The sequence below is a fragment of the Capricornis sumatraensis genome, chromosome 4 (genome assembly GCF_032405125.1).
Source record: "Capricornis sumatraensis isolate serow.1 chromosome 4, serow.2, whole genome shotgun sequence".
Lineage (NCBI taxonomy): Eukaryota > Metazoa > Chordata > Mammalia > Artiodactyla > Bovidae > Capricornis > Capricornis sumatraensis.
Genome location: NC_091072.1, coordinates 160982672 through 161007688, shown reverse-complemented (window position 1 = coordinate 161007688; position 25017 = coordinate 160982672). Strand labels below are relative to the sequence as shown.

General features: G+C 57.4%; 1 protein-coding gene across 1 annotated transcript in view; it reads left to right on the top strand.

Moving 5' to 3' along the window:
* The window catches only part of CERK (ceramide kinase), a 36634-nt gene that overhangs the window by 5565 nt on the left and 6052 nt on the right, over positions 1 to 25017 (top strand). Inside the window, exons 3-10 of the mRNA XM_068971564.1 lie at positions 14551 to 14664; positions 15085 to 15207; positions 16649 to 16774; positions 18007 to 18070; positions 19781 to 19926; positions 22097 to 22171; positions 22849 to 23001; positions 24544 to 24649. Of these exons, the coding sequence (XP_068827665.1) occupies positions 14551 to 14664; positions 15085 to 15207; positions 16649 to 16774; positions 18007 to 18070; positions 19781 to 19926; positions 22097 to 22171; positions 22849 to 23001; positions 24544 to 24649 (907 nt within the window). The remainder of the gene's footprint in view (positions 1 to 14550; positions 14665 to 15084; positions 15208 to 16648; positions 16775 to 18006; positions 18071 to 19780; positions 19927 to 22096; positions 22172 to 22848; positions 23002 to 24543; positions 24650 to 25017) is intronic.

Sequence of the window (25017 nt, the reverse complement as noted above, 5' to 3'; positions counted from 1 at the left end):
CCCCCCTCTCCCCACCGCTGTATTCAGATCTTACCTCGGCTCGGGGCCCAGCTCTGCTGGCACCTTGCCTTCCCTCGTCTGTCTTTGTTTTTTTTTGTTTGTACAGCTGTTTGTCCCTCTCCGATAGCTGCTTCCTTCTGCTGCGTGTTACGGGTTTTCCCTGTTTTCCTTTTTAGGACTATCTGTCTTATCTCCCCTGTGCTCGCTCTTGGGGTGGAATCCAGCGTGGGAAGGACTCGCTTCCTTGTGTCTCCTCCCCGTCCTCCCGGAGGGCCTCGAGTGTCTGTGTAAACAGCAGGTGTGGACCGAGCTCCGTGTGAGTGGCTGGCTGTGGGAGGCAGGGTTCGGCCTGTCCCTGGCTGCGTGGTGAGTGGTGGCCAGCTGGAGACTGGACCCCAACCGTGGGGGACAACTGGGCCACTGGTGGAGAGCGTGGGGAGAAGTGGCTGCTTGCTGTCCAAGCATCTTTCCTTTTCTCTAGAGGAGTGAGTTTAAAACCACTGTGAGTGGCTAGGAAGCTGAACGGTTTGGGTAGAACCCAGAAATTCTACAGAATCCCCTGAACCGTTCGCCCCACAAATCCTATAGCCCTGTGTTTCAGTGTCTCCTCATACGTCTTACTTATGCCCGCCCAGTGATGAGGTCAAAAGTGCTGCAGATGATAGCAGATTATGTGAGGCCAGCAACCTGCAGAGTTAGATAGGAATCTCAGTATATTTGAATAGGAACTAAATGGCTCTTGTTTACCTATTTCAGAAAAAAAAAAATCTTTACAGATTTGCGTATGACTCACTATCGGAAGAGACATACAGGCTTTTGTGGTTTTGAAAAGCAGCTGTCAGAAAAACAGCCGACCTGCCTGCCTCCGTCTCTCTAGGCACCTGCCTCAGCTATGGTCAGATTACGTGGCTTCAGAGTAGCCGAATGTGGTCATAAATAATGTAATTACGCTGAGATAATTCCAAGGGTAACTTTTCTTTGTTACTCCAAAGTAGGTCAGCAGATGTTTCCTTAAGAAGTCAGATGGCAGGGCTTCCCAAGTGGCTCAGTGATAAAGAATCTGCCTGCCAGCGCAGGAGACTCAAGGTTCGATCCCTGGTGGGGGAAGACCGCACAGGCCACAGAGCAACTGCGCATGTGCACCACCGCCGCTGCTGAGCCTGTTCTCTGGGGCGCGGGAGCGGCAACTGCTGAGCTCACCCCGGGCTGCACCGCGAAGCCCGTGCTCCGCAGCCGGAGAGGCCTCCGCCGCGAGAGACCCGCCCCCCGCAGCTGGAGGAAAGCCCCTAGGGCAGCAAGGACCCAGCACAGCCAGAGATCAGATCAGTGGGTAAATAATTTTAAAAAGAAAAAGCCAGGTTGCAAATACTTTAGGCTTTGTGGGCCCCAACTTCTCAATTCTGCTGCTTTAGTGAAAAAGCCGCTGTAGGCAGCGTGTGAGTGAATGCACGTGGCTTCGTGCCGAGAAACCTGTTTACAGAAGGGGGCAGCATGCTGGATTTGGCCTGCAGTTCGCCGACCCTGCTGTAAACCGTTGTTCATCCCTGCGCGTTTTCCTGCCGCGTCGGCTGGCGCGTGCACGGTCAGGATCGCTGAGCCTTCATTCTGGTCGACTCTACGTTGTGTAGCGGCCCGTCTTTGCCTCTGACTGTTCTGTCTGTTCTAGAGCCCACTTTACCCGGTGCCGCGGCCACGCCTGCTCCACGTGTCTTTTCTGTCCTTTTACTTTCAACCTGCTTACGCCCTTAGATTTGAAGTGCGTTTCTTTAGACTCTGTGGGGTTGACTCGTGTTTTTCAATCATCTAGGCCAACCTGTGCCTTCTTAATGTAAATATATTAGGGCTTAAATCTGCCATTTTACCTTTTGTTTTTTAGTTTTCATTTCTCTGCTTTTTCCTGCCTTCCTGTGAACTGCTTAAAAGTCTGTTTTTACGATCCATACTGATTTGTCTGTATGTCTGCTTTTGAGTCAGCCGTTTGTGGTGGTAAGATGTCCATACTGCTTCTGAGTGCAGCTCTGTGGATGGCCCTCGGTGTTGGTCTGTGTGTGCGAGTCTCATGCCAGTCCAGTGGACTTGTCATTGTACCAGTTTGAGGACGTGCAGAAACCTCCCCTCTCTCTGCATCAGTTTACTCTCCCGTTTTATAGTAAAATCGTCTTATCTCTTCCACATGCATTTGGAACCACAGCAGTGTTATAGCTTTATCTTCAACCCTCAAACGTAATTCAGGAAAGTCAGGAGGAGAAGGAAATACTGTTGGGATTGCACGTATCTTTACTTACTTATATTCTTCTGTTTCCTCTTTTTTTTTTTCCAGGGAGTCTTCTTTTATCATTTCTACTTCCTGTATCTGTTCTTTTAGGACCTGTCTGCTGGCAACAAGACTGTTCGTTTTTCTTCATCTGAGAATGTCTTGGTTTCTCTTGTAATCCCCAAAGGATATTTTTGCTGGGTATAAGATTCTTTTCTTTTCAGCACTGGAAAAGCACTGTGCTTCTGCCTTCCATGTTTTCTGAGGATAAATCCACTGTCATTCAAAATTATTTTCCCCTGTAGGTGAAGCGTTGTTTCTCTTTGACTGTTAATTTTCATATTCTTTTCTTTGTGCTTGATTTTTGGAATCCAGACTTGGATGTGTCTTGGATTGGATTTCTTTGAGTTAGTGACATTTGAGGTTATGTCTTTTGGCGACACTTTTGAGAAGTTTTCAGCTGTTATTTCTTGCGCACTCTGTCGCCCCCTCTCCTCCTCTCCTTCTGAGCCCCAGCGACACGTTAGGCCCTCTGCTGTGACCCCACAGGTCCCCGAGGCCCGTTCAGTGTCAGTGTTGTTACTTTTTCTAAGTTACTTTCCTCTGTTGCTGAGTTGGAGTAATTTCTCTGGTCGCATCTCCCAGCTCACTGATTTTCCCTCTGCCTCCGTGCTGCTGTTGAGTTCACCCGTTTGTTTTCTGTTTTGGTTATCGCATTTTTTCAGTTCTAAAATTTTCATTTGGTTCTTCTTTGTAATCGTCTATTTCTTTGCTAAGACCTTTTTCTTCACTGAGTCTTTATGTGTCTTCATTTGTTTTAAGTGTGCAGTTGTTTGTGAAGCATTTTCATCGTGGCGGCTTTGAAATCTTTGTGAGATAACCCCAACATCTTTGTCATCTCAGTTTTGGCATCGAATGATTGTCCTTTTTTCCTCTCATTTTGAGATCTTCCCGGTTCTTGGCATGGTGATTGATTTTCGGTTGAAACCTGGACATTTCTGTCTTGTTTACGTTATGAAAATTTGGATCTTATTTCAGTTTCCTCTTATAGCTGGCTTTCTCTGACACTGCGCCGTCAGGGAGGAGGGGGGACTAGTTACCGCCAGATCAGGGAAGAAGTCCAGGTTCCCCTGGGCCTCATCAGCAGTCAGGGGGGTGCCCCCCCATTGCTGCTGGGTGAACCCCCCTCTCAGCCTCCACTGAGACCTCCTGGCTGGAAGGGTAGGGATGCCCTGTGACTGCGCACCGTGGAGGGTGGCTGGAGGTTGGTGGAGGTACAAGTTCTGACTCTCCCCTTGGTCCCCTGACACCAGCCCAGCAAGGAAGGTGAGGGGCACCCCACTCGTGCTGGGAGGCGGTGGAAATCCACTCGCTCCTCATCTCCACTGACCCCTGTGGGGTGTGAGGCTCGCCACCCGCTGGGATGAAAGTGCTGGCTTCCCTCACGCCACCCTGCTGGGGAGTGTCAGGTGCCTGCCTCCACCTGGAGGGCAGATGTCTAGACTCCGGGCAGACTTTGCAGGCGGGGGGTGGGGGCAGGTTTTCTGTGTGTTGCTGGAGGAGGGCAGTTCTTGTCCAGAAGTTTCTCGTCTTACTGGGCTCTCCTGCCCCTGGTCCTTTGGCCAGAGAGAGTGATCTTGGGTGGAGTTTTTTGTTTGTACCCGTTGGCATTTCCAGTTGCTGAAGTCTTCAAATCTGAGATAACGTGGGGCAGGAAGAAACCCAGGGAACTCTCCGCCGTCTTTCCCTGGCCCCGAGGTCCCCGGTCAGCTCCCTCCTCCCGCCTGCCTTCCAGAGTCTCTGGGCATTACTGCCACGTGGGACTCCAGGGAGGAGCAGTCTCGCCCTTCATCTCAGAGCAGAAGGTCCCTGGGCCGTCTTTAACATGTTTTTTCCTCTCTTATTCAGAGCAGGTTATTCCTACTGAGTTGTGGGGCTTCACTGACTTTCCTCTGCCACAGCCGCTCCACTGCTGAGCCCAGCTAGTGGCTGTTTTATTTCACTTGCTGTCCTTTCAGTTCTAAATTTTCCATTTGGTTCCTTCTAGTCGTCTCTTTTTGTCCTGGGAACTTCTGTCCTTCTGTTCACTTTAGGAACGTTCAGAGCAGCACCTCACCGAGCCTGGTTCTATCGACCACGCGGAAGTTTGTGTCTGACACCTCGGACACCTGGGGCATCTTGGGTGGGGCGTCTGCTGACTGGCTTTCCCCCTGGGCCTCTCAGGGCTGCCGATTCTTGGTGTGCTGGTTAATATTTTTAATATTATGTTGTGAATCCTCTGGAGGATTTTCTTTTCTCAGGCAGGTGCTCAGCCTGGTTGTACACAGATGGCAAGGCCGTGGGAGGGGGCTTCCACATCAGCCCAGCTCTTGAGGCCTTGGCACGCCTCTGGGGGCCTCCCTGGTGCTGGTCACTTGGGTGAGGCGGGCACCAGGAGCTGACAGACTTGGCCGTTCAGCCCCCAGGTCCCCTCGCGCATCCTGTGTGTTCTGCTCACGAAGGCCAAGAGGGAGCCCAGCACGTGCCCGTCCACCGGCAGAGCCAGGACGCCCTCCCAGCCCTGCCGGCCATGATCCAGCCTCTCTGGACACAGGGGCGGGCTTTCGTTCTCTGCATCCAGCAGGCTTGGGCTGCCCAGGTGGCGCTTGTGGTAAAGAACCCGCCTGCAGGTGCGGGAGATGTAAGAGACTCGGTTCTATCCCTGAGTGGGGAAGACCCCCTGGAGACGGGAATGGCAATGCACTCCAGTGTTCTTGCCTGGAGAATCCCATGGACAGAGGAGCCTGGCGGGCTACAGTCCGTGGGGTCAAAAAGAGCCAGACGGGCATCCAGCGTGCAGCTCAAGACCTCAGGCTGCCCTCGGAGCGGAGGTCTAAGTGAAGGTGAAAGCCGCTCAATTGCAACCCCATGGACTGTGCAGTCCATGGACTTCTCCAGGCCCGAATACTGGAGTGGGCAGCCTTTCCCTTCTCCAGGTGATCTCCCCAACCCAGGGGTGGAACCCAGGCCTCCCACATTGCAGGCGGATTCTTTACCAGCTGAGCCACAAGGGAAGCCCAAGAATACTGGAGTGGGTAGCCTGTCCCTTCTCGGGGGGATCTTCCCAACCCAGGGATGGATCCCAGGCCTCCCGCATTGCAGGTGGATTCTTTATCAGCTGAGCCACCAGGGAAGCCCCAGAGGTGGGGATACAGACAAAGGGAAGGGCCTGCGAGGGCTGCTCCTTCTGCGGGGACCCCGCTCCTTCTGCAGGGACCCCATTCCTTCTGTGGGGACCCCGCTCCTTCTTCGGGGACCCCGCTCCTTCTGTGGGGGTGCCACTCTGGCCAGCCGGCCTGCTGCTGTGTGCTTTTGGGCTCCTCAGTTAACTGTCTGCCTCTCGTATTGCCCAGACACGGGGGAGAGGGTGGCTGTGGGCGGCCCTGGAGTCGGGCTAGTTCTGCTGACGCCGACGCTCTCAAGCCTGCCGTGCTGTTTGCCGCCTCACGCGGGCGATCCTGGCCGCAGCCCTGGGAGCTGTCCTCGACTTGCCCCATTTCCGAGGCGGCAGTCGGGAACAGGTGGGACTCTACTAGAGCCCAGACCCCGAGATCCTGGGGTGCGCCCCCTTCGAGGATGCAGGTTCTGCGGTTCCTCTCAGCGGCCCCCACTGCCTCTCCTGGCAGGGGGTGGGGAGAGCAGGGATCTTGCTGCAGGAGTCAGGCGTTGTGCCCCCAGTGGCCAGGGGCTTCTGGTCAGGCCCCCGGAGTTCTCAGTCCCAATCACCAGGCTGGGGATGCTTAGCTGGGGTAGCATGTGCTCGAAGGAGCGCAGGGCTGCACAGATGGGACTTGGGACTGGACTTGGGACTCCCTTGTGGCTCACAAGTCCTGTGTGTGCAAACGCGGCTCCGCAGGTGTAAGGCCTTCAGGGCAATAATCGTTGCAGCCTGTCCCCCAGACCCACGGCCCGGGGACCCGCAGAGAAGCCCATCCCGAGCAGGTGTGGCAGCAGCGTTTCCTGAAAGGCCCAGTCCCATCCTATCGTGGGCGCTGATGCAGAAAAGCCTTGGGGGCGGCCGGGCCACCTGCAGCCCGACGCTGGGCTGGGGGGACCCTGGCCCCCGCCCACCGCCATCCAGGTGGGTGTGCACACAGCCGTCTGGGACCTTGTAAGAGAAGCGGACCCATAGACGGCGGGGATGTTTCTGCTCTTGAGTTGCAGCTGGGAAGCCCACACAGTGCCCGCAGGTCACGGCCAGCGCTGGGAAGGGCAGGAGAGAGCCGAGACTGGTGGTAGCCGTGGCTCCTGGACATCGCAGCTGCCCCGGGAGCTGCGTGGGCAGCCTCTCCCCCAGCCTTGCCCGTGGTCCCTGTGCAACGCGCAGCCCCTTAGCCCCCACCCATGTGGGAGGGTGACCGCCTGTCACACCAGGCGAGGTCACACTCCCTGGGGACGGGGAGGGGAGGCCAGAGAACCCAGACTCTTGTCAGCAGAAGCCCTGAGGCTTCCAGCCCAGGTTTGGTTACAAAATTTCAGTCCATTTCTGGAAAGGACTGTGTTACAGAAGAGTGTTTTGAGTTGTTAACAGTTATGACATTTGCTAATGGTTTGTGCTAATGGCCCTAAAAGATTGCTTTGTTATTAGAAGAAAAATTAACGCTGGACAGACAGGCACAGCGAGAGGCGCCTTCAAGTTCAGCTGAAGGACCGGAGAGCGAGGGAACTGGGGGCTGATCTGAGTCACTGAGTTGGCAGGTGTCAGTCACTCGAGCCGCACTCTTTGGAGAAATGGACATCACTTCCAATATGACTTTGTGCAGGCTTCCCAGGGGGCTCAGTGGTAAAGAATCAGCCTGCCAACGCAGGCGACCTGGGTTTGATCCCTGAGTCGGGAAGATCCCCTGGAGGAGGAAATGGCAGCCCACTCCAGCGTTGTTAGCCTGGAGAACCCCATGGACAGAGGAGCCTGGCGGGCTCCTCTGTCCATGGGGTCGCAAAGAGTAGGACACGACTGAAGCGACTTAGCACGCATGCATGATTTTTGCAAGGTGCAAACCCTAATAAAATTACCTACCCTGATATACTGTCGATACGGACATTCTTGTAAATGAAAGCTTATGTCCTTCAACATTGAAGATACCCCACCCGTTTCCTGTGCATGGCTGCTTGCTTATTGTTAATTTTTTTAGGTCTTTCTCTTCGCCCGTTTCTGAGTGGCTTTGTGGCTGTTCACCTCCATACTTGGTGGCCTGTGCCGCATCCTGCAGTCGGGGGGCACGGCTGTGGGTGAGGGGACGCCCCGCGTCAGTTTGTCAGTGGTGTGTGTACCTCTGGGTGTGTGTGTGTGTGTGTGTGTGTGTGTGTGTGTGTATCCAGGTGTGATGTGTGTGTATCTGGTGGGGGGGGGGGCAGGTAGCAAGGGTGGGGACTAGTGGCTTGGCTGAGGGACTGCAGTGGTCCCTGTGAGTGTGTGGCCAGAGCATACTCACTTCACATCCAAGCAAGGTCTTTGTGATCATACGTTCCAGTGAAGCCTTGTAAACCCATCCTTTACTTCTCTTAGGCTTTGTGATGTGTTAGATAAGTTGTAGAATTCATCGTCAGTGAACAAAAATGACCGAAATGAGGGTTGTAGCTGGACATTAGGTTTTCAAGAGGTTTAATAATATAAAATTAAACAAAAAGACGTGTTAAAAGTTGAGAGTTTTTTTTCGATTTTATGAAAAAGTTGCCTCTTCTTTGTCTTCTATTTTGAATTTGCTTAGTTTTTACAGCGTTGCAAAAGTTGATACCAGTTAAGATTTCCATTTTAAACTTAAAAAATGTGATCCTAAGCTGCACTTTACTCACACAGATCCCAAACTTCAGCACCATGCCACGCACAGTGTAACGCCGCAGGACGGGAGGGCGACAGGGAGAAGCACTTCCGGGGAGCGGTCGGTGGTTCTGTCTGTGGGGCTCACGCCCTCCAGCGGGTGATGACGCGTGACCGTATCACACACGTTTCCTCTTGGCACACTGGTGGTTCTTTCTGCACTTCCAGCTGTTTTCTTTCTGAATGCTTTTATCACGGAGGTAGTACATGCTGTTCCATGGAAAAATGGTCTTGTCCTTAATAAACAGAAGTTCTTTAGTTCTTTGTTTTATGACCAAGTTGCCTACAGAGCTGTTTCTCAAAATCTGTATGTCTGTAGAGAGTAGTTGAGCAGTTTGCTTCTGTTGGATTCCAAATCGAGTCTTAAGACCAGAAGTGAAGCTGCACTGAGATGAGGCCAGAGGACCGTCATGGCGATGTTTTCAGCGTCCCCGAGGTGTGCAGCAGCAGAGCCCCTTGCCCACGTGGAAGGGCCAGGTGAAGGCGTGTCTGAGTGTGCCCGGCACTGCCCGCTGGGCACCTGGGAGGTGGCAAGAGCAGTTTCTGTTTGCTCACCCCATGAGACTTTCTCTCTTAAATGCTCAAGACCCATCGGGCTGCGGTGGAACTCAAGTCCTCAGAGCCTTGTGGGCGGCCCCACAGAGCGTGAGCGTCCTTTCCCAGCACTGGTGTCAGGGGCTTCCTGTGGCATTGGGCCAAAGTGCCCCCAAGTGCACTGGTGAAATACCTGTGCAGTGGGGACCTTGCCAGTGGTCAGTCGTGTCTGACTCTTTGCGGCCCCAAGGACTGTAGCCCACCAGGCTCCTCTGTCCATGGGACTCTCCAGGCAAGAATACTGGAGTGGGCTGCCATTCCCTTCTCCAGGGGATCTTCCCGACACCAGGACTGAACCCGGCTCTCCTGCACTGCGGGCAGATTCTTTACTCTCTCAGCCACCGGGGAAGCCCCGGCACCTTGCTGCCTGTGGTTTTAAACTCTGGTGACGTGTGAGTTCAGAGCCGTGGCAGCGAATTGTTGGGAAGCTGTCGGTTTGAGACGACAGGAGAATATTTTCGCGGAGGTTGTGTCCAAGCCCTCTTGCTGTGGGTTGGTTTTCGTAGTGGTCCTGTGGACGGCTCCGCCACAGCTGGCATGTGAAGGTATGCGGCGAGCCCAGGTGGGGGCCCGGGCAGGAGTTCAGAGGGGCTGGTCAGAGCTGGGGGGCAGCTGAAGCCCCCATGTATCCAGTAGGACCCGAGGGGCCTGCTCTGCCTGGAGCAAGCCGTGGCAGAGGGTGTCGTCGGCCCGGGACTCCTCGGCCGCACACTCACACGGGTACAGATCACACGCAGACGCGCAGAACCAGGAGGGAGCGCCCCCGGCGCCTGGGGGCCGCGCGCAAGGGACGCCTGTGCCGGCAGACAGGCGGGGGCGTCAGGTGGCCGCACGGCGGGTTTGAGTCTGGTCCGCTGCACCGGCCCCCCAGTAGTTCAGGTTGTTTTACGACGCGCACGCCCTCCAAGCAGCGCAGAGCATAACCAATGCAACGTGTGCCCGAGTCGTCTCCGGAAGCCTGGAGTCTGCTGTGTCTGGTCTCAGCGCCTCGGCTGAGACTAGATAGGACCACTGACCCTTCTGCTGGGCCTGCGTGAGTGTCCGCTCAGTGACTTTTATCCTTTTATTGAAGGATAATTGCTTTCCAGACTTTGCTGTTTTCCGTCAAACTTCAACATGAATCAGCCATAAGAATACATATATCCCCTCCCTTTCAAACCTCCCTCTCATCTGCCTCCCCTTCCCACCCATCTAGGTTGATACAGAGCCCTGTTTGAGTTTCCTGAGCCATACAGTAAATCCCCGCTGGCTGTCTATCTTACATACAGTAATGTAAGTTCCCAGGTTACTCTTTCCACACATCTCACCCTCTCCTCCCCTCTCTCCGTCTCCATAAGTCTGTTCTCTATGTCTTTTTCTCTGCTGCTGCCCTGTAAATAAATCCTTCAGAACCATTTTTCTAGATTCCGTATAGATGTGTTAGAATACTATATTTATCTTTCTCTTTCTGACTCACTTCACTCTGTATAATAGGTTCTAGGTTCATCCACCTCATCAGAACTGACTCAGATGTGTTCCTTTTTATGGCTGAGTGATACTCCATTGTGTACACGCACCACGACTCTTCATCCATTCATCTGTCAGTGGGCGTCTAGGTGGCTTCCCTGTTCCAGCTGTTGTAAACGGAGCTGCAGTGAACAGTGGGATACCTGCGTCTCTTTCAATTTTGGCTTCCTCAGGGTCTAGGCCTAGGAGTGGGATTGCTGGGTCACATGGTGGTTTTATTCCTAGTTTTTACGGAATCTCCATATCGTCTTCCATAGTGGCTGTACGCTCGGTGACCTTTTGACATCCCAGGGCCAAACAGTCCACCCGTGGGGGGAGCTGAGCGCCTCTGTTTCCGATGGAGTGGAGGCCGGGGCCGGGTTGCCCCATGCATGGTGATGGGCCTTCCCCCACGCTCCCCGTGCCCTGGAGGCCCTGCAGCTCCTCCCCACGGGGACCCCAGCCCCTGGCCTTCCGGGAGGCGTGCCTCAGGCTTGCTCTTCTTGCTGTGCCCGTGCGCGGCTGCCTAGGGAGTAAAGCCTCTCTCTGGGGCCGACGTTGGCTCAATGCACACCCAGCGGGACGAGCCTGGTGAGGCCTCTGTCCCCTCTATCCTTGGGGATCTTGGAGAGGCAGGGCTGTGACCCAGTGTGGGTGCTGCCAGCCTGCACACATGCTGAGTCGCTTGTGCCTTGTCCAGCTCTTTGCGACCCGTGGACTGTAGCCTGCCAGGCTCCTCTGTCCATGGAATTTCCCAGGGAAGAATACTGGAGCATGTTGCCATTTCCTCCTCCAGGGGATCTTCCTGACCCAGGGATCAAACTCACGTCTCCCGCATCTCTTGCCAGCCTGGAAGGTCACTGAATCTGGGCTTCCAGAGCCTAGAGCTGAGCAGGGGGCTCCTGCCTGGGTTGGGAAGCCTCGGGGGTCTTCTGCCTTTTGAGTGGTCCTATCCGAGCATGAAAGGGGGTGGAGGGAGCCCCGGTGCTCCTCCCGGGCTTGGTACCTGAGAGGACAGGCGTGGCACGTGGTAGGGGACGGCCCCGTCTGCCCGACCCAGCCACGGGCTGCCAACTGCACCGTCTGTCCTCGGGTGGCCGCTGCCACAGGCAGACTCCTTTTTTCATCTCAAGAAATTTTTAAAATCACCCTGAGAAAGTCACTTTGCTTTAGTAATTTAGTAGAGCAGAGGTTTTATAAAGGCTGCCAATAAGACTGCCGTCCCAGCAAGGCTGCTTGACTTGGCTGAACTGTGGTTGAAAATCTTTAACTTCTGTTGTAGATGTGTGGGCGGGCGGGGGGCGGGGTGGGGGGCGATTATCCAGAGTTGAAAACCTTGTCTGATCAGAGCAGGTGTTGGCACTAGGCTTGGAGCCTCAGCTTGCTCTCTGCTCCCTGTTTGGAGAAGCATTGCTAAGCTCACCAGCCCTGGAGGCAGTGGGAGACGCTGGCCAACCTCTGGCAGAACCAGGGTGGTGGGCAGGGAGGTGGCATTAGTGGCCGGAGCCCAAGGGTGCTGCTGAAACCCTCCAGTGACGGACGGCCCCACCCCAAAGAGGTGCTGGGGTAGGGGCGGGGGAGCCCTGGGCCAGGGAGGTGCCCAGGGAGTCGAGCATCTGTTCCAGAACCTTCTGTTCAGAAGTTTGCTTGAAAGGGGATGCTGGGTTGTGACTTAATAAAGGGAGAGGGGACACCCACAAGCCTTGGCCCCTGATCCTGCGATGGGGCACAGCCGGCCCAGGAGCCACGAGGGCGCCTCCAGCCGTGGCAGGAGCAGCTCGGGGAGTGCCGTCTGGGTGTGGATGCCGGCCCCGGTCGGGTGGGGGCCGCTGCTTGGGGGAGACGGGGTCGCCAGCGCAGGCGCGGGCTCTTTGTCTGTCCAGTGAGTCCAGTGCCGGCGTCGACTTGGTCTGAAAGCAACTGCAGTGCCTCGCAGGGAAGACTTTGGACTTTTTATCTCATCTCGTGTGCAGTGCGGAATCATGCAGAACGCAAGCCAAGGGAGAGAAATGCTAATAAGTGCAGAAAAGGAAAGTGCCCCCAGGTCCCACCATCGGCTCTCTGCCAGGTGCGCCCCCCTCATGTCGATCTATAGACGCGAACCGGCCATTCCCACGTGTGTGTTCACACGGCGTGCACTGCTGAGCCCGGAGGCCCCTCCGCGCAGCACAGGCAGGGTGACCTGGGGCCTGCGGCGTCATTTTCCCTGCACCGTGCCCGTGACGGACTCCTGGAGCCCCACGCAGCCAGCAGCACCGGAGCCTGAGTGACAGGCTTTGAGCAGGTCGTCCCGCCAGCCATGCGCGACTCAGGGCCTCTCCCAGACTCTCGACGCCCCCTCACTGGAGGGGTTTTGAAGACGAGGGTGTGACCTGCGCACGCGAGGCAACACAGAGCAGGCACCGAGGCACGTGGCCTGGGGTCAGCGGGTGGGGGAGGCAGGAAGGAGCCCGCCATCTGTGCTGGACCCCGCTCTCCTCGCCCCGACCCTGTCTCTTCCACAGCCCCTGCCGGCTTCCCCTGCCAGCCCCACCTGCCAGCCCCACGTGTCGTCGGGAGGTTCAGGCTGAACTTCCAGCCCAGCAGACGGAGGGGCCAAGGGAGCCGGGTGGGACCAGCCTCTGTTCCAAGCCCGTCACTCACCAAGCCCTGCTTTTTGATTGCCAACCCCCCACCCTCCCCACCAGGCTTCCCAGGTGGCTCAGTGGTAAAGAATCCACCTGCCAAGCCGGTGGTCAGGAAGATCCCCTGGAGAAGGACATGGCAACCCACTCCAGTATTCCTGCCTGGGAAATCCCATGGACAGAGACACCCGGTGGGCTCCAGTCCTTGGGGTCACAAAGAGTCGGACGTGACCTAGCGCCTTAACAACAGCCCCGTGGGCACGGGCTCGCCCAGGACGGCTTCCGTCCGGACCCCGGGTTCTGGGCTTGTCCTTCCTCGATAAGCCAGATGTAGATGGTGATGTTTTGTTCAGATCCCCGCGATCCCTATCCCTTTTTAGAGAAAACCTGTCACCACGTCTGTTACGTGGACAAGCGGTGCACACGTGGAAGATTGAATCCTGCTGACCTGGTTTTGTTTTTCTTCTCAGCCAAGCAGCAGATGAAGCTGTGGGTAAGCTGAGTGTAGCAGAAGATGGCAAATCACTGGAGTTTTTCACTGTTGGGGTGATAGAGCCCCCACCACACCCCAGTGAAAGCGCTTCAGTCTCAGGCCCTCTGCGAGGCTCCACCCACGAATGTCCCTGCCCCCCTTCTCTCCCGGGCGGCCCCCTCGAAGCCTCCTCTGGTCCGACCGCTGGCAGGCCAGGGTCAGATACCCCTCAGGAGCAGGGGGTACGAGAGGGGCCACAGCTGCGGAGAGTCAGAGCCCAGGAGGGAGGCCCTGGGTGGAGGCTCTCCTGGGTCGGGTCAGCCCAGCCGGCTCCCAGCTCTTCTGCGAGAGTGTCCCTTTCCTGCCGCAGCCCAGCACCTCTAACCCTGGGGACACCCCTCTCTCGGAACTTCGAGGCGTCTGAACTGGCTCTTGTAACTTGATTTCCTTAGGCCGCCAGGCCAAAGGTGATGCAAGGTCACTCCAGGTGTCACAGCGCCATCGTTTCATTTAGCTGTCGCAGAAACGGAGCCTGTCTGCGCGCTTGCCGGCCTCCGAGCCAGTGGGGGCCTCGAGGAGGGGCCGTGCGCCTCTGTGTGAAGGTGGACGGGGTTCCCAACCGCTTCGCTGGCGGGCTTGGGGGACGTACTAGCCTGGTCTCGCTGGGGGCGGGACCTCCAGCCTCCCTGCTCCCAGGTCCCGTCCTTGGCGAGGTCTTTCTGGCCCCGCGTTCGGTTACAGGCTGATGCCTTGCGCTTCCCATGGCTGTGTTCGTGTCCAGCCTCACCTGAGGCCAGTGGAGACGACTGGCTCTCCAGTCGAGGGTGTTGCGTGTTGTCCTCCCCGTGTCCGCAGGCACCCCCTTCCTCCTCCTGAGTCCGCTTGGGTGGTTGGACCCCAAGCCCCCTGCCCCCACCTTGGTGTGGGCCTGACCCACCCGCACACTGCGGGGTCCTGGTCTGTCCCGGGCCTCCTTCCCTCTTCATTTCTGAGCAGACTGAACCATAGGTGCTGGGGCGTGAACACCTTTCCCCCGCGTTCGGCACGGGAGCTGGCCTGAGAAGCCGCGGCCCACTTGGGTCCCTGTGGACGAAACACCCCGTGTTCAGATGGCATGGACTGGGGTCCCAGCCTTATGTAGCGCCGAGGCTTAAGATGGCACGGAGCTTGTCCTCTGCCTCTGGGGCGTCCCAGCGCCGTGGAGTCTCTCTGCTGCTGCTGAGGTGAGCCCTGTGACCTGAGTGAGGGTGTGGTGTCTTTGCAGATGCCTGCGCTGTGCCTATTTCCGAGATTATCACTGTTGAGGAAACGGACATTAACGGGAAGCAGTACACCAGCGGAAAATGGCAGAAAATGGAGAAGCCATACGCTTTCACAGGTAAGCTGCCCGAAAGTTCCTCGTAGCTCCAGGCAGCTCACATGAAAGAGAACTTCTTTGTCATTGGCTTAACAGACTCATTTTGTCCTTGGTTTATCTTTATGCAAGGTCCTTGTATCATTTTTCCAAGCTCTGGTTTGTTTTAATATCTTACTGAGCTACAGTTGGTTTACAGCATTGTGTTACTCTCTGCTGTAGAGCAAAGGGAATCAGTTATGCATGTCCAAGCTCTGTTTTTAATGTTTTGCTCATCTTTTTTATTTATTTTTCACGTGGGTTAAAAGAACTGAGGGGTAGGATCTCTTCCCTCATATACGCTGGAAGGGATCAACCAGTCAGAGGAAAGGGGAGCGTCAGGGGAGCCGGTGTGGCCCGGGGCTCGTGTGCGGGGCCGCGCTCACGCGTGTGTTCTCCGTGCAGTGCACCGTGTTCGGAGGGCCCGGCGGCACCGCTGGCGGTGGGCGCAGGTGACGTTCTGGTGCCCAGAGGAGCAGCTGTACCACCTGTGGCTGCAGACCCTGCGGGAGCTGCTGGAGACGCTGAGTACGTGCCTGCTTTGTGCTCAGCGCAAAGGCGGACGTGGCGAGATGCTGTGACTTCTCAACACTTTTCTGGTTAGAGGACTGCGCAGGAGGGTGCCCGGAGCCTGGCCCCCGGGCGCCAGTGCCTGCACTTCCGGACGCGAGGCTGGGGGCAGGCCCCGTGGCGCCGTGGGCCTGGGTTCCTTTTCTGGGAAATGGGGTGGTGAGACCTGTGCTCGAGGTGAACAGAGGACTAAACTGGGGGCCTGGGGGGCACCTGTGTCCACCTGGGGGTGTCTGAGCTGTGAATTACTTCTGTGTAATGAGGGTCCATCTGTCCCACTTAAAAAACAGTAGGTGTCAGCTCGTTTTGTACCTGGAACACCCATGTTGTTTGGGTATATATATTTTTTGAATTGAAGAATAGTTGATTTACAGTTCAGTTCAGTTCAGTCGCTCAGTTGTGTCTGACTCTTTGCGACCCCATGGACTGCAGCATGCCAGGCCTCTCTGTCCATCATCAACTGCTGGAGTCTACCCAAACCCATGTCCATTAAGTCAGTGATGCCACCCAACCATCTCATCCTCTGTCATCCTCTTCTCCCCCTGCCCTCAATCTTTCCCAGCATCAGGGTCTTTTCCAATGAGTCAGCTCTTCACATCAGGTGGCCAAAGTACTGGAGCTTCAGCTTCAGCATCAGTCCTTCCAATGAATGCCCAGGACTGATCTCCTTTAGGATGGACTGGTTGGATCTCCTTGCAGTCCAGGGGACTCTCAGGAGTCTTCTCCAGCACCACAGTTCAAAGGCACTTGATTTACAAAGTCGGTTTGCAGTGTTGTGTGAATTTCTGCTGCACAGCACGGTGACTCAGTTGTGTGTGTGTGTGTGTGTGCGCGCACGCACGTGGATGCGTATCTTTTTCTTCAGGTTCTTTTCCATGATGGTTTACGACATGACACTGAATATACTTCCCCTGTGCCGGGCAGTAGGACCTTACTGTTTATCACCCTTTATATGCCATTTTGCTAATCTGTTGTGGGGATAGTCCTAACACACAGTCTCAGAAACTCAGTACAAACTTCAACCACTGAAAAGAAAGCATGTGTTTAGGTTGATTTTCTATCATTTAAAATTAGTTTGGCATCTGGATCTAAAAAGTGAATTTTAATGTATTTGAAGACAACGTTTCCCACGTAGCGGCTTCAGAGCAGCTTCCTGGCTTGGAAGAACCATGTCTCCGGCTTCTCATCTGGGCGGTGGGACTTGGTCTCTCCATTTCACTGTCTAATTCTGCCAGACGGGACAGGAGTCTACTACCCGCCGTCTAACCAGTGCGTCCACCTTCCCCCCAGTCTCAGACCGCTGGCGCTTGGTCCCCTGCCCCTGCTTGTCCAGCTGGACCTCTGAACGAGTCTGAATGCATCCCCTCACTGTGACTTAGGCGCTGTTGTTGTTCCGTAGCATCTCGGCCGAAGCACTTGCTGGTGTTCATCAACCCGCTCGGAGGGAAAGGACAGGGCAAGCGGATCTACGAGAAGAAAGTGGCCCCACTGTTCACACTGGCCTCCATCACCACTGAGATCGTTGGTAAGCCGTGAGGGCTCTGCGCGGTGTGGGAGCGATCCAGGGGAGGTTCTCCCTGGATAAGACTTGGTGTGTGTGTGGGGGGGGGGGCCATGCCACGCAGCTTGTGCAACCTCAGTTCCCTGAACTTGAACCTGCACCCTTGGCCGTGCAAGTGTAGAGTCTTAACCACTGGACCGCCAGGGAATTCCCCACCTAAGAGTCTTTTAACAAAATAGAATGTCGGGGTTTTGGCAAGCCAGAAAGAGAAGGAGGCAAAGTAGAGCGCATAGACTGTTCCAGCCAACGGTTAGCATATAAATCCCTCAAGAAAAACACTACGAGGGAAAAGGACAAAGACCACGGTCAGACAGTTCTTGCAGGAGATGCACGCAGTCAGTAAGGCTTAGAGATCGTTTCACCAGTGAGTGACATTTTAGGAAACACGGTGCACTGCCACGTTCGTGGCCCTGAGTTTCAGAGTAAGCTGTCGACGCCGGGAAGCTGTGGGGAGACAGTGCCTCCTGTTCAGCGCCTCGAAGGTTTTGTGTAAACGTACTAAAGGGCCACTTGGCAGTGCGGGCCAAGCGTCTTAGGGTCTTTTAAACTTCCCAGGGGAAACCGTCAGCTGGGCAGCGAGGGAGGTACGCAGATGCCTGCTGCCTCATTTTAATAAAAGCAAAACACTGGAAACCGCGGATGCCCCCAAACAAGAACCGTGGATAACACTGTGCTGAATCTGGAGGAATGGTTTGTAGTTCTTTAAAAAGGTCTTTACAAGGAAGTTTTAATGATAAAAAGAGGGTTGTGATAAGATGCTGAGGGAGAAAGGACGCAAAACTGTGTGCACAAGAGAGTTTTAGAAGTTATACTGAGCACACAGACTATGGATTGATTGACATTTTCCTTTTTTACATTTGGTATTGTGAAATTTACAAAGTCCTTTGGCTAACTAAGGGAAAACTATGAAATAGAAGATGAAACCGCTTCCTCCCAGAATTGTTATTTGTTGGCAATTAAGTGCCGATAATGGGATCTTACCCGCGGAGTGTATTCTGGGAGGCCGTGCTCCCCTAGGTCGGCTCCATCCCTCTCCGTGAAGGGGATTCTGGGAAGACTAAGGAGGATTCCTTATAGCCAACCTGCCCCAGGATTTTATAGGCCCTCAGTTTAAAGTGGTTTAACCCGCCTTCACTTTAAAGCGGATTCTCAGGCTTGAGTGTAAACGCTACAAGCTGGTGTTGTTTCTCCCACAGTAACTGAACGTGCCAATCATGCCAAGGAGAGTCTGTATGAGCTCGACATCGACAAGTACGACGGGTGAGCGAGGGTCCCCACCCGCCGCCTTCCATCTGTCCTCACCGGCCCTGCTCCCGCCCTCCCTCCGGAAGTACACCTGCTTCTCCTGCAGGCCGGGCAAAGCAGGAGCGTGCGGAGGACCCTGCGTTCCTCTGCTCCTCAGAGGACCGCCGTGGAAGTTTGGTTTCCCTTCTCAGTCTTACCGCCTCATACAGAAATCTTTTCATTTGAAGGTGATCAGCTCTTGTCCGTAAATATGTGTGTGTATGCCCTAAAGTCGAGGAGATCCTTCAGAGCTAAGATGCGGGCATCCCTGCCCAGGAGATGGGCCCCGACACAGACGCCATCACCCGTGTGCTGTCCTGACCCAGGTTCTGCCCGCGCCCTGTTAGTTCCCTAAAGCAGAAGAGCCCCGGGGCAGGCGTGGCCTTCAGACGCAGGGCGGTGCCTCTGGCCTTCCGTAGCCTCGCGCAGGTCTTCGGCCTTCCTGGCAGGGCCGACTGCGGAGGACCGGCCGGTGGCTGCTGCCCGGCCCTTGGTCTGGGGTCCGAGGCTTCCTCTCGGTCGGGACCCGGCTGCACGTCTCTGGCTGCGATGGCGCAGGGGGGCACGGGGGGGCTGGTCCCCGTGCCCCGCGGCAGGAGGGGCCAGTCCCGGCCGGAGTCTGTGTCTCTGCTGTCCCTGTGCGCTGGTCAGCTCCTGCAGACCGGCCTCCTCTGCCTCGGGCACAGCTGTCCCCATGCCCGGCGCAGGGCTGGCTCATGGCCGGGGCCTGGTGGATGAGCAGAGAGTGGGAAAAGGTGGTGAGGAGACGGAAAGCTCACACACGGTGCCCCTCTGGGCTCGGCAGTTTTGGTTGAGACCCACGTGGCGAATAGCACGGAGGTGGGATTGGACCCAGGAGGCCACCAGCACTTATGGGTCCTGGGCAGGAGCAGCTGGACGCTGGCAGAGGGCACGGGACAAGGGGATGCCCTCCAGGACGTCTGGGGGAGAATCAGCTAGTCCCCGTGACCAGGTCCTCACCAAGGGTCACCCAGCAGGTTTCGAACCCTGTGTAGGCAGCCAGGGGCACATCAGCTGAGCTGGGGACGCCCGTCCGGTCACGTGAAGGCTCAGGGCCCGGGCGGCCAGCATCTGTCTGACCCTCGCCCGTCTCTCCAGCTGTGTGACCAGGGACGCCAGCACCATCTCTGCTGGCGCTTGGCGTCCTGAGTGTCACTGCTCGTGAAGGCTCTCGGGGCCCCAGTAGGCAAATGTGGCCGTGGGGACGTCAGGTAGCTTGAGGGTCAGCAGATCCAGGGTCACATGCGGGAGTGGGCCGTGGTGGGGGAGGGGCCGGGAGGGAGCCGTGTGTCACCTGCCACGGGGTCCAAGCTCCTGGGGACCTTGGTCAGGGGCTGGCAGGGGAAGAGGGGCCTGTGTGGGTCTTGCCTGCTTACCTTTCAGCAGCCGTGCTGGAGGGCCGGGGCGTCCTCTGAGGCCTGGTCCCAGCCCCGCCTTCACTTGGTCCCCCAGGCCTCTCAGAGCCCGGCCTGTGGCTACAGCGGGCCCTGAAGGCTCCCCTCCTTAGACACAGAGGGTCTAACACCCTCTGGCGGGAGCAGGAGCAAAGTGGGTGGGTGGGGGCCGGCCAGCCCAGCGGCACAGGCAGGCGGGAAGGGTCTGCCTGGACCCTCAGGGAGCTAGGAGCCGCCGCGGATGCTGAGTCTGCCCCTGTTCCTCCGACAGCATCGTGTGCGTGGGCGGAGATGGCATGTTCAGTGAGGTCCTGCACGGCCTGGTAGGCAGGACGCAGAGGGACGCCGGTGTGGACCAGAACCAGCCCCGGGCCACGCTGGTGCCCAGCCCACTGCGCATCGGCATCATCCCCGCGGGTACGTGGGCCCGATGTCGGGCTCTGTCCACTGGGGGCTGGGGTGGGCGGGGTCTGTCCACTGGGGGAGGTGGGTGGGCGGGGTCTGTCCACTGGGGGCAGGGGTGGGCGGGGTCTGTCCACTAGGGGCTGGGGTGGATGGGATCTGTCCACTGGGCAGGGGCTTGGCATCCAGGTCTGTCCACTGGGGGCCCCTGGGTGTCAGCGTCTGTCCACTATGAGGGGGCCAGACGTCAGGATCTGTCCACTGGGCAGGGCCAGGTGTCCGGGTGTCAGGGTCTGTCCACCAGGTGCAGGCCGGGCGAGTTGCCCGTGGCTTTGCCTTCAGGTCCATTTCAGGTGTGCTCTTCTCTCCACGCACCTGGTGTGGGCCCACAGCTGTGTGCCGGAAGGGGTCCTGCCCTCCTCCCTGGGCACCAGGTTCCCACCAGGTGGTGGCGGTGGTCTGTGCTCTCAGAGAGCTGGCCGTTGGTGGTGGGTGGGCAGTGGGGGCCCGGAGCACAGTGGAGGAGATGGGGAGCCTGGAGAGCAGGCGGCCTGGAAGAAGCGACTGGTGCCTGGAGCCGGGGCTGGGTGTCAGGGCGGGGGGCCTCGGGGTGTAAGGTGGCTGGCTTGTCCCGAGTTGGCTGGCTCAGCGTGTTTCATGACTCAAGGAAGCACATCGTTCTTTCAAAGAACCCACTGTAGTCAGGGGGTAGGAGGTGAGGCAGGGGCTTTGCGTACATCTAACCGGGAGGGGACGCCCTCCCTGCCCTTGTCTGAGCCCCAGCGGCAGGGACCCTGGTGGGTCAGGCTCGGGCGTGAATGGTGCCCTCGCTCCATTTTCTAGCTGAAGATGCTGGTGAGGTTGCACAGTCAGTCAGAGGGCACATTTGTATGTTATGAGTTTATATGTTACCAGCCATAAGAAGACATCAGTTAGCTTAGCTTAACTATTAACACTTGAAGAGTCTTTACTCTGATCGCAAACTGGACCAGGTTCTGTTGCTCTGAGAGATGACCAAGGCTGCCTGCGGCCAAGCACATCTTTTCACAACCGTGGACCTGCAGCTCCATCCCACGTCACGTAGGCTGCGGGACGTGTAGCATGCTCTGGGGTCTGTGGACACAGTGTCTGGACCCTGCCTGCGGCCGGCACTGTGTGCCTGTTAGCACGGTGGTGATTGTGATGGGTCTCGGTCAGTGCTGGTTGTGTGTCTGTGCAATATTTATTGTGCAATTCTAGGCCCCGTCAGTTTACTTTGGGGAAGTCTAGACTGGGGTTTTCAGCAGTTCTGCAGACGTGTTAAATTTCAGTTTCAGCCCTATCCCCAGCCTACTGAGTCAGGACCTCGGGGTGGGGCAGGGTGTAGGAGTCTGCTATAAATAAGCACCTGGGAGAGTCTCTGCCCACTCAGGTGGTGACCCAGTTAGAACCAGGACAGCCTAGGGAGGACCCGTAGTATCACTGATCCAGACCCTAGCTGGGTGCTCTGAAGTCGCCTGCCCTTCACAGACGACCCGGGACTGGGCTGGGCTGGGGCTCCGGGTCTCTCACGACCCACGGGTCCCCTGTGCCGCTTCTGTGACCCTCACAAGCTTTCCTCTGTGCACTTCCCCTTGAGCCCCTTGGGGCTGGTGGTCTGGAGCCCCAGGGCTGCTGCCCATCTTTATAGCAGCCGGGCACTGGAGAAGTCCTGCCCCCCCACCCAAGATCCACCCCCCACGCCCCACACAGGGCCCAGAAGAGGTCTCTGAAAGCTCTGTGAGGAGCTCTTTGATAGTAATCAAGGTCAGTCTCAGCATCCGTGATGACTCAGCCTCAGTGCTACGGTCTGATGCAAAGAGCCGACTCACTGGAAAAGACCCTGATGCTGGCAACGATTGAGGGCAGGAGGAGAAGGGCAACACGGAGGATGAGATGGTTGGATGGCATCACCAACTCGATGGACATGAGTCTGGGAGTCGGTGATGGACAGGGAGGCCTGGCGTGCTGCAGTCCAAGGGGTCGCGAAGAGCTGGACGCGACTGAGTGACTGAACAGCAAGCAGTAACGACCTCGGGGGCTGATTTCGTAGGCTAGACGGCATTCACGCCGGCCTCGCTCCCAGTCCTTGGAAGAGAAAGAAGAGCTTACTGCTTCCCTACTCGGAAACACCTTAGCATCTCAAGTTCTTGCTCCCCCGTCTTAGGGTCGACAGACTGCGTGTGCTACTCGACCGTGGGCACAAACGACGCGGAGACCTCGGCTCTGCACATCATCGTGGGTAGGCGCCCCGTCACTGCTGCGCTCGGCTCGCGGGACCCCAGGGCTCTAGGCGCACGCGGGCGTCCGTCTGTCTTGCTGCACTGGTGCCCCGGCCCATCCCCCCGCGGGGCCCTCTCTGCCACCCTCCCCTGCCGGCCTCCAGCTTGGGTGACCTTGAGAAACACAAGCGCTGCTCAGACCCTCCAGGGCCCTCACCCAGCTTTGGGGCGCCTGGCACCCGTGCCCCGGCCGGCACTCCCCACACCGCCTGCACTGGCCCTGCTCTCAGCCCTCTTCCCTGCTCAGGACTCGGCCCCTTATCATCCTGGGGGGACAGACCCCCTCAGCTCTAGACGGCGCGTCCCCGGGGCAGGAGGCCCTGCATCGCTCGCCACTGCTCGGCGCTGTCCAGGCGCCTGCAGGGCCCCCACGTGGCCCCCTGCCCTGTCCTCGTCCCCGAGGGCAGTGCTACACTCCGAGTCCCCGCAGTCACAGAAGGGCCGTGTTTACAGGCGGGGCCTTCGTGACTTCCGGCTGAGAAGCCGGGCGCCTCGTCCTCCGCAAGGCCACTGTCTGCTCAGCGTTTGGCGAGCTTCCTGGCCCTGTCGCTATCCCCTCCCCACAGAGCAGCTTTCCAGCCCCTTTCGGTTCCAGGGGCCAGGGCGGGGGCGGCTCCCACGTGGCCTCTCTCCGCAGGGGACTCGCTGTCCATGGACGTGTCGGCCGTGCACCACAACAGCACGCTGCTGCGGTATTCAGTGTCCCTGCTGGGCTACGGCTTCTACGGGGACATCATCAAGGACAGCGAGAAGAAGCGGTGGATGGGCCTCGCCAGATACGACTTCTCAGGTAGCCCGGCTCCCGCCCTTCCCTCACCCCCAGCCTCCGCGCTCTCCCCGGGGCGCGGGCCCCCAGGTGCAGGGCCGAGGATGAAGGCCGACTGACCCCAGGTCGGACGAGCCAGGGAGGGTCTGCGCTTTCAGGCCGTGTGCAGCACCAGCTTTCGGCGTTTAAACGAAAGGCTCTCAGTCGTGTCCGACTCTTTGTGACACCGTGGACTGTACGGTCTCCAGGCCGGAATACTGGAGTGGGGAGCCTCTCCCTCCTCCAGGGGATCTTCCCAACCCAGGGATGGAACCCAGGCCTCTCGCCCTGCAGGCAGATTCTTTCCCAGCAGAGCCACCAGGGCAGCCCCAATGCGGGAGGGGGCTTGACAGGATGAAGGGCTCAGAGTCTGACACTCCTGTGGCTGAGGTGAATGCCCTGGCTGTATCCACTTATTCATCTTTATTTTTTGGCTGCACCACGTGGCTTTCGGGATCTTAGTTCCCCGATTCCTCAGGCCCTGGGCAGTGGATGCGCAGCGTTCTAGCCGCCGGGCCACCAGGGAAGCTGCTCCTTTTTGGCTGTGTTTAATGTGTCATGTCTCTGCTCACTCCCCTTAGGGTTCACCTTTGGGTAAAATTTACAGGCACACCTTGGAGACATGTAGGGCTCAGTTCCAGACCACTTTGAGAAAGCAAATGTCAGGATAAAGCAGGCCCCGTGAGCTTTTTGCTCTCACTGTGCTCACGAAGCTATGTGTACACAAGTGCACCGTGTGCAGCAGGGTTATAACTGAAAAAGGCGCGCACCTTAATCCGAAAGTTCTTCATGGTTAAAAACTGCTAACCACCGTCTGAGCCTTCCGTGAGTCGTAACCCTTGTGGGGTACAGGGTCTTGCCTCCGTGATGCTGCTGACGGATCGGGGTGGGGGGTGCTGAAGGCGGGGTGTTGCAGTTTCTTAAAATAAGACAACAGTGAAGTTGGCCGCATCGATCGACTCTTCTTCTCAGGAACGATGTCTCCGTAGCCTGCAGTGAAATTCGATAGCGCTTAACCCACAGCAGACCCTCTTTCACAGCTGGAGTCCGCCCTCTCGGGCCCGCCTCTGCTTCTCAGCCCCGTTTGTGTTGTTTTCTACATCCTCGGCTTCACTTCGGCCGTCTCCGCGGCATCTTCCCCAGGACTAGGTTCCGTCCAAGAAGCCGCTCTCTTTACCTATCCACGAGGAGCGGCTCCTCCTCAGTCAGCGTTCTGTCATGAGGGGCAGCCCCAGAGACCCCAGAGTTGAGGACGACAGGCCCAAGCCTGGGGGTGCACGCCGGGCTTCACGGGCGGAACCCAAGGCCACGAGGGGTGCCTGGTGGCCGAGACGCCCCCTCTGCCAACGGGGAAGGCGGCCCTGGTGGCCGGGAGCCTGCAGCGCCCTGAGACCGTGGCAGCGGCTCAGCGCGAGGCCGGAGGGGCCCTGTCCTTCTGCGGACGCTCTGTCCCCGGCGTCCCCGGCGACCCGCCAGCCCTTCCGTGAAGCTGACGGGCGTCTCCTTTCCCTCTTGTTCCGTCCTCAGGGTTGAAGACCTTCTTCTCTCATCACTGCTACGAAGGCACAGTGTCCTTCCTGCCAGCTCAGCACACAGTGGGCTCCCCAAGGGACCGGAAACCCTGCCGGGCGGGGTGAGCGCATCTCACGTGTGTGTTTCTGTTCAGATGATGACATGGAAGCAAGACCATCTCGGGCTGTGAGTGGGGCGGTCCTTGCAGTGTAAGATGAGGGAGCTGTTTCATCATGTCCAGCAGCCAGGGTCCGCCAAACCCTGAAGGGGTCCCCCACACCCTGAGCTCTGAGCCGTGACTCGCTTGTCACCCACCGGACCAAACGGCTGCCGTGTTACCTGTCGTGCAAAGGGAACACGGGCTCAGGAGGGTCCGCAGCAGGCGCTGCAGCTGGTTTCTGCTCCCGCCGGTGGCCCCCCCAACTGCAGGCCAAACTCACCCCTCCCCGGAGCCGACACAGGGCCCCCAAGGGATGCCCCTGGCTTTTG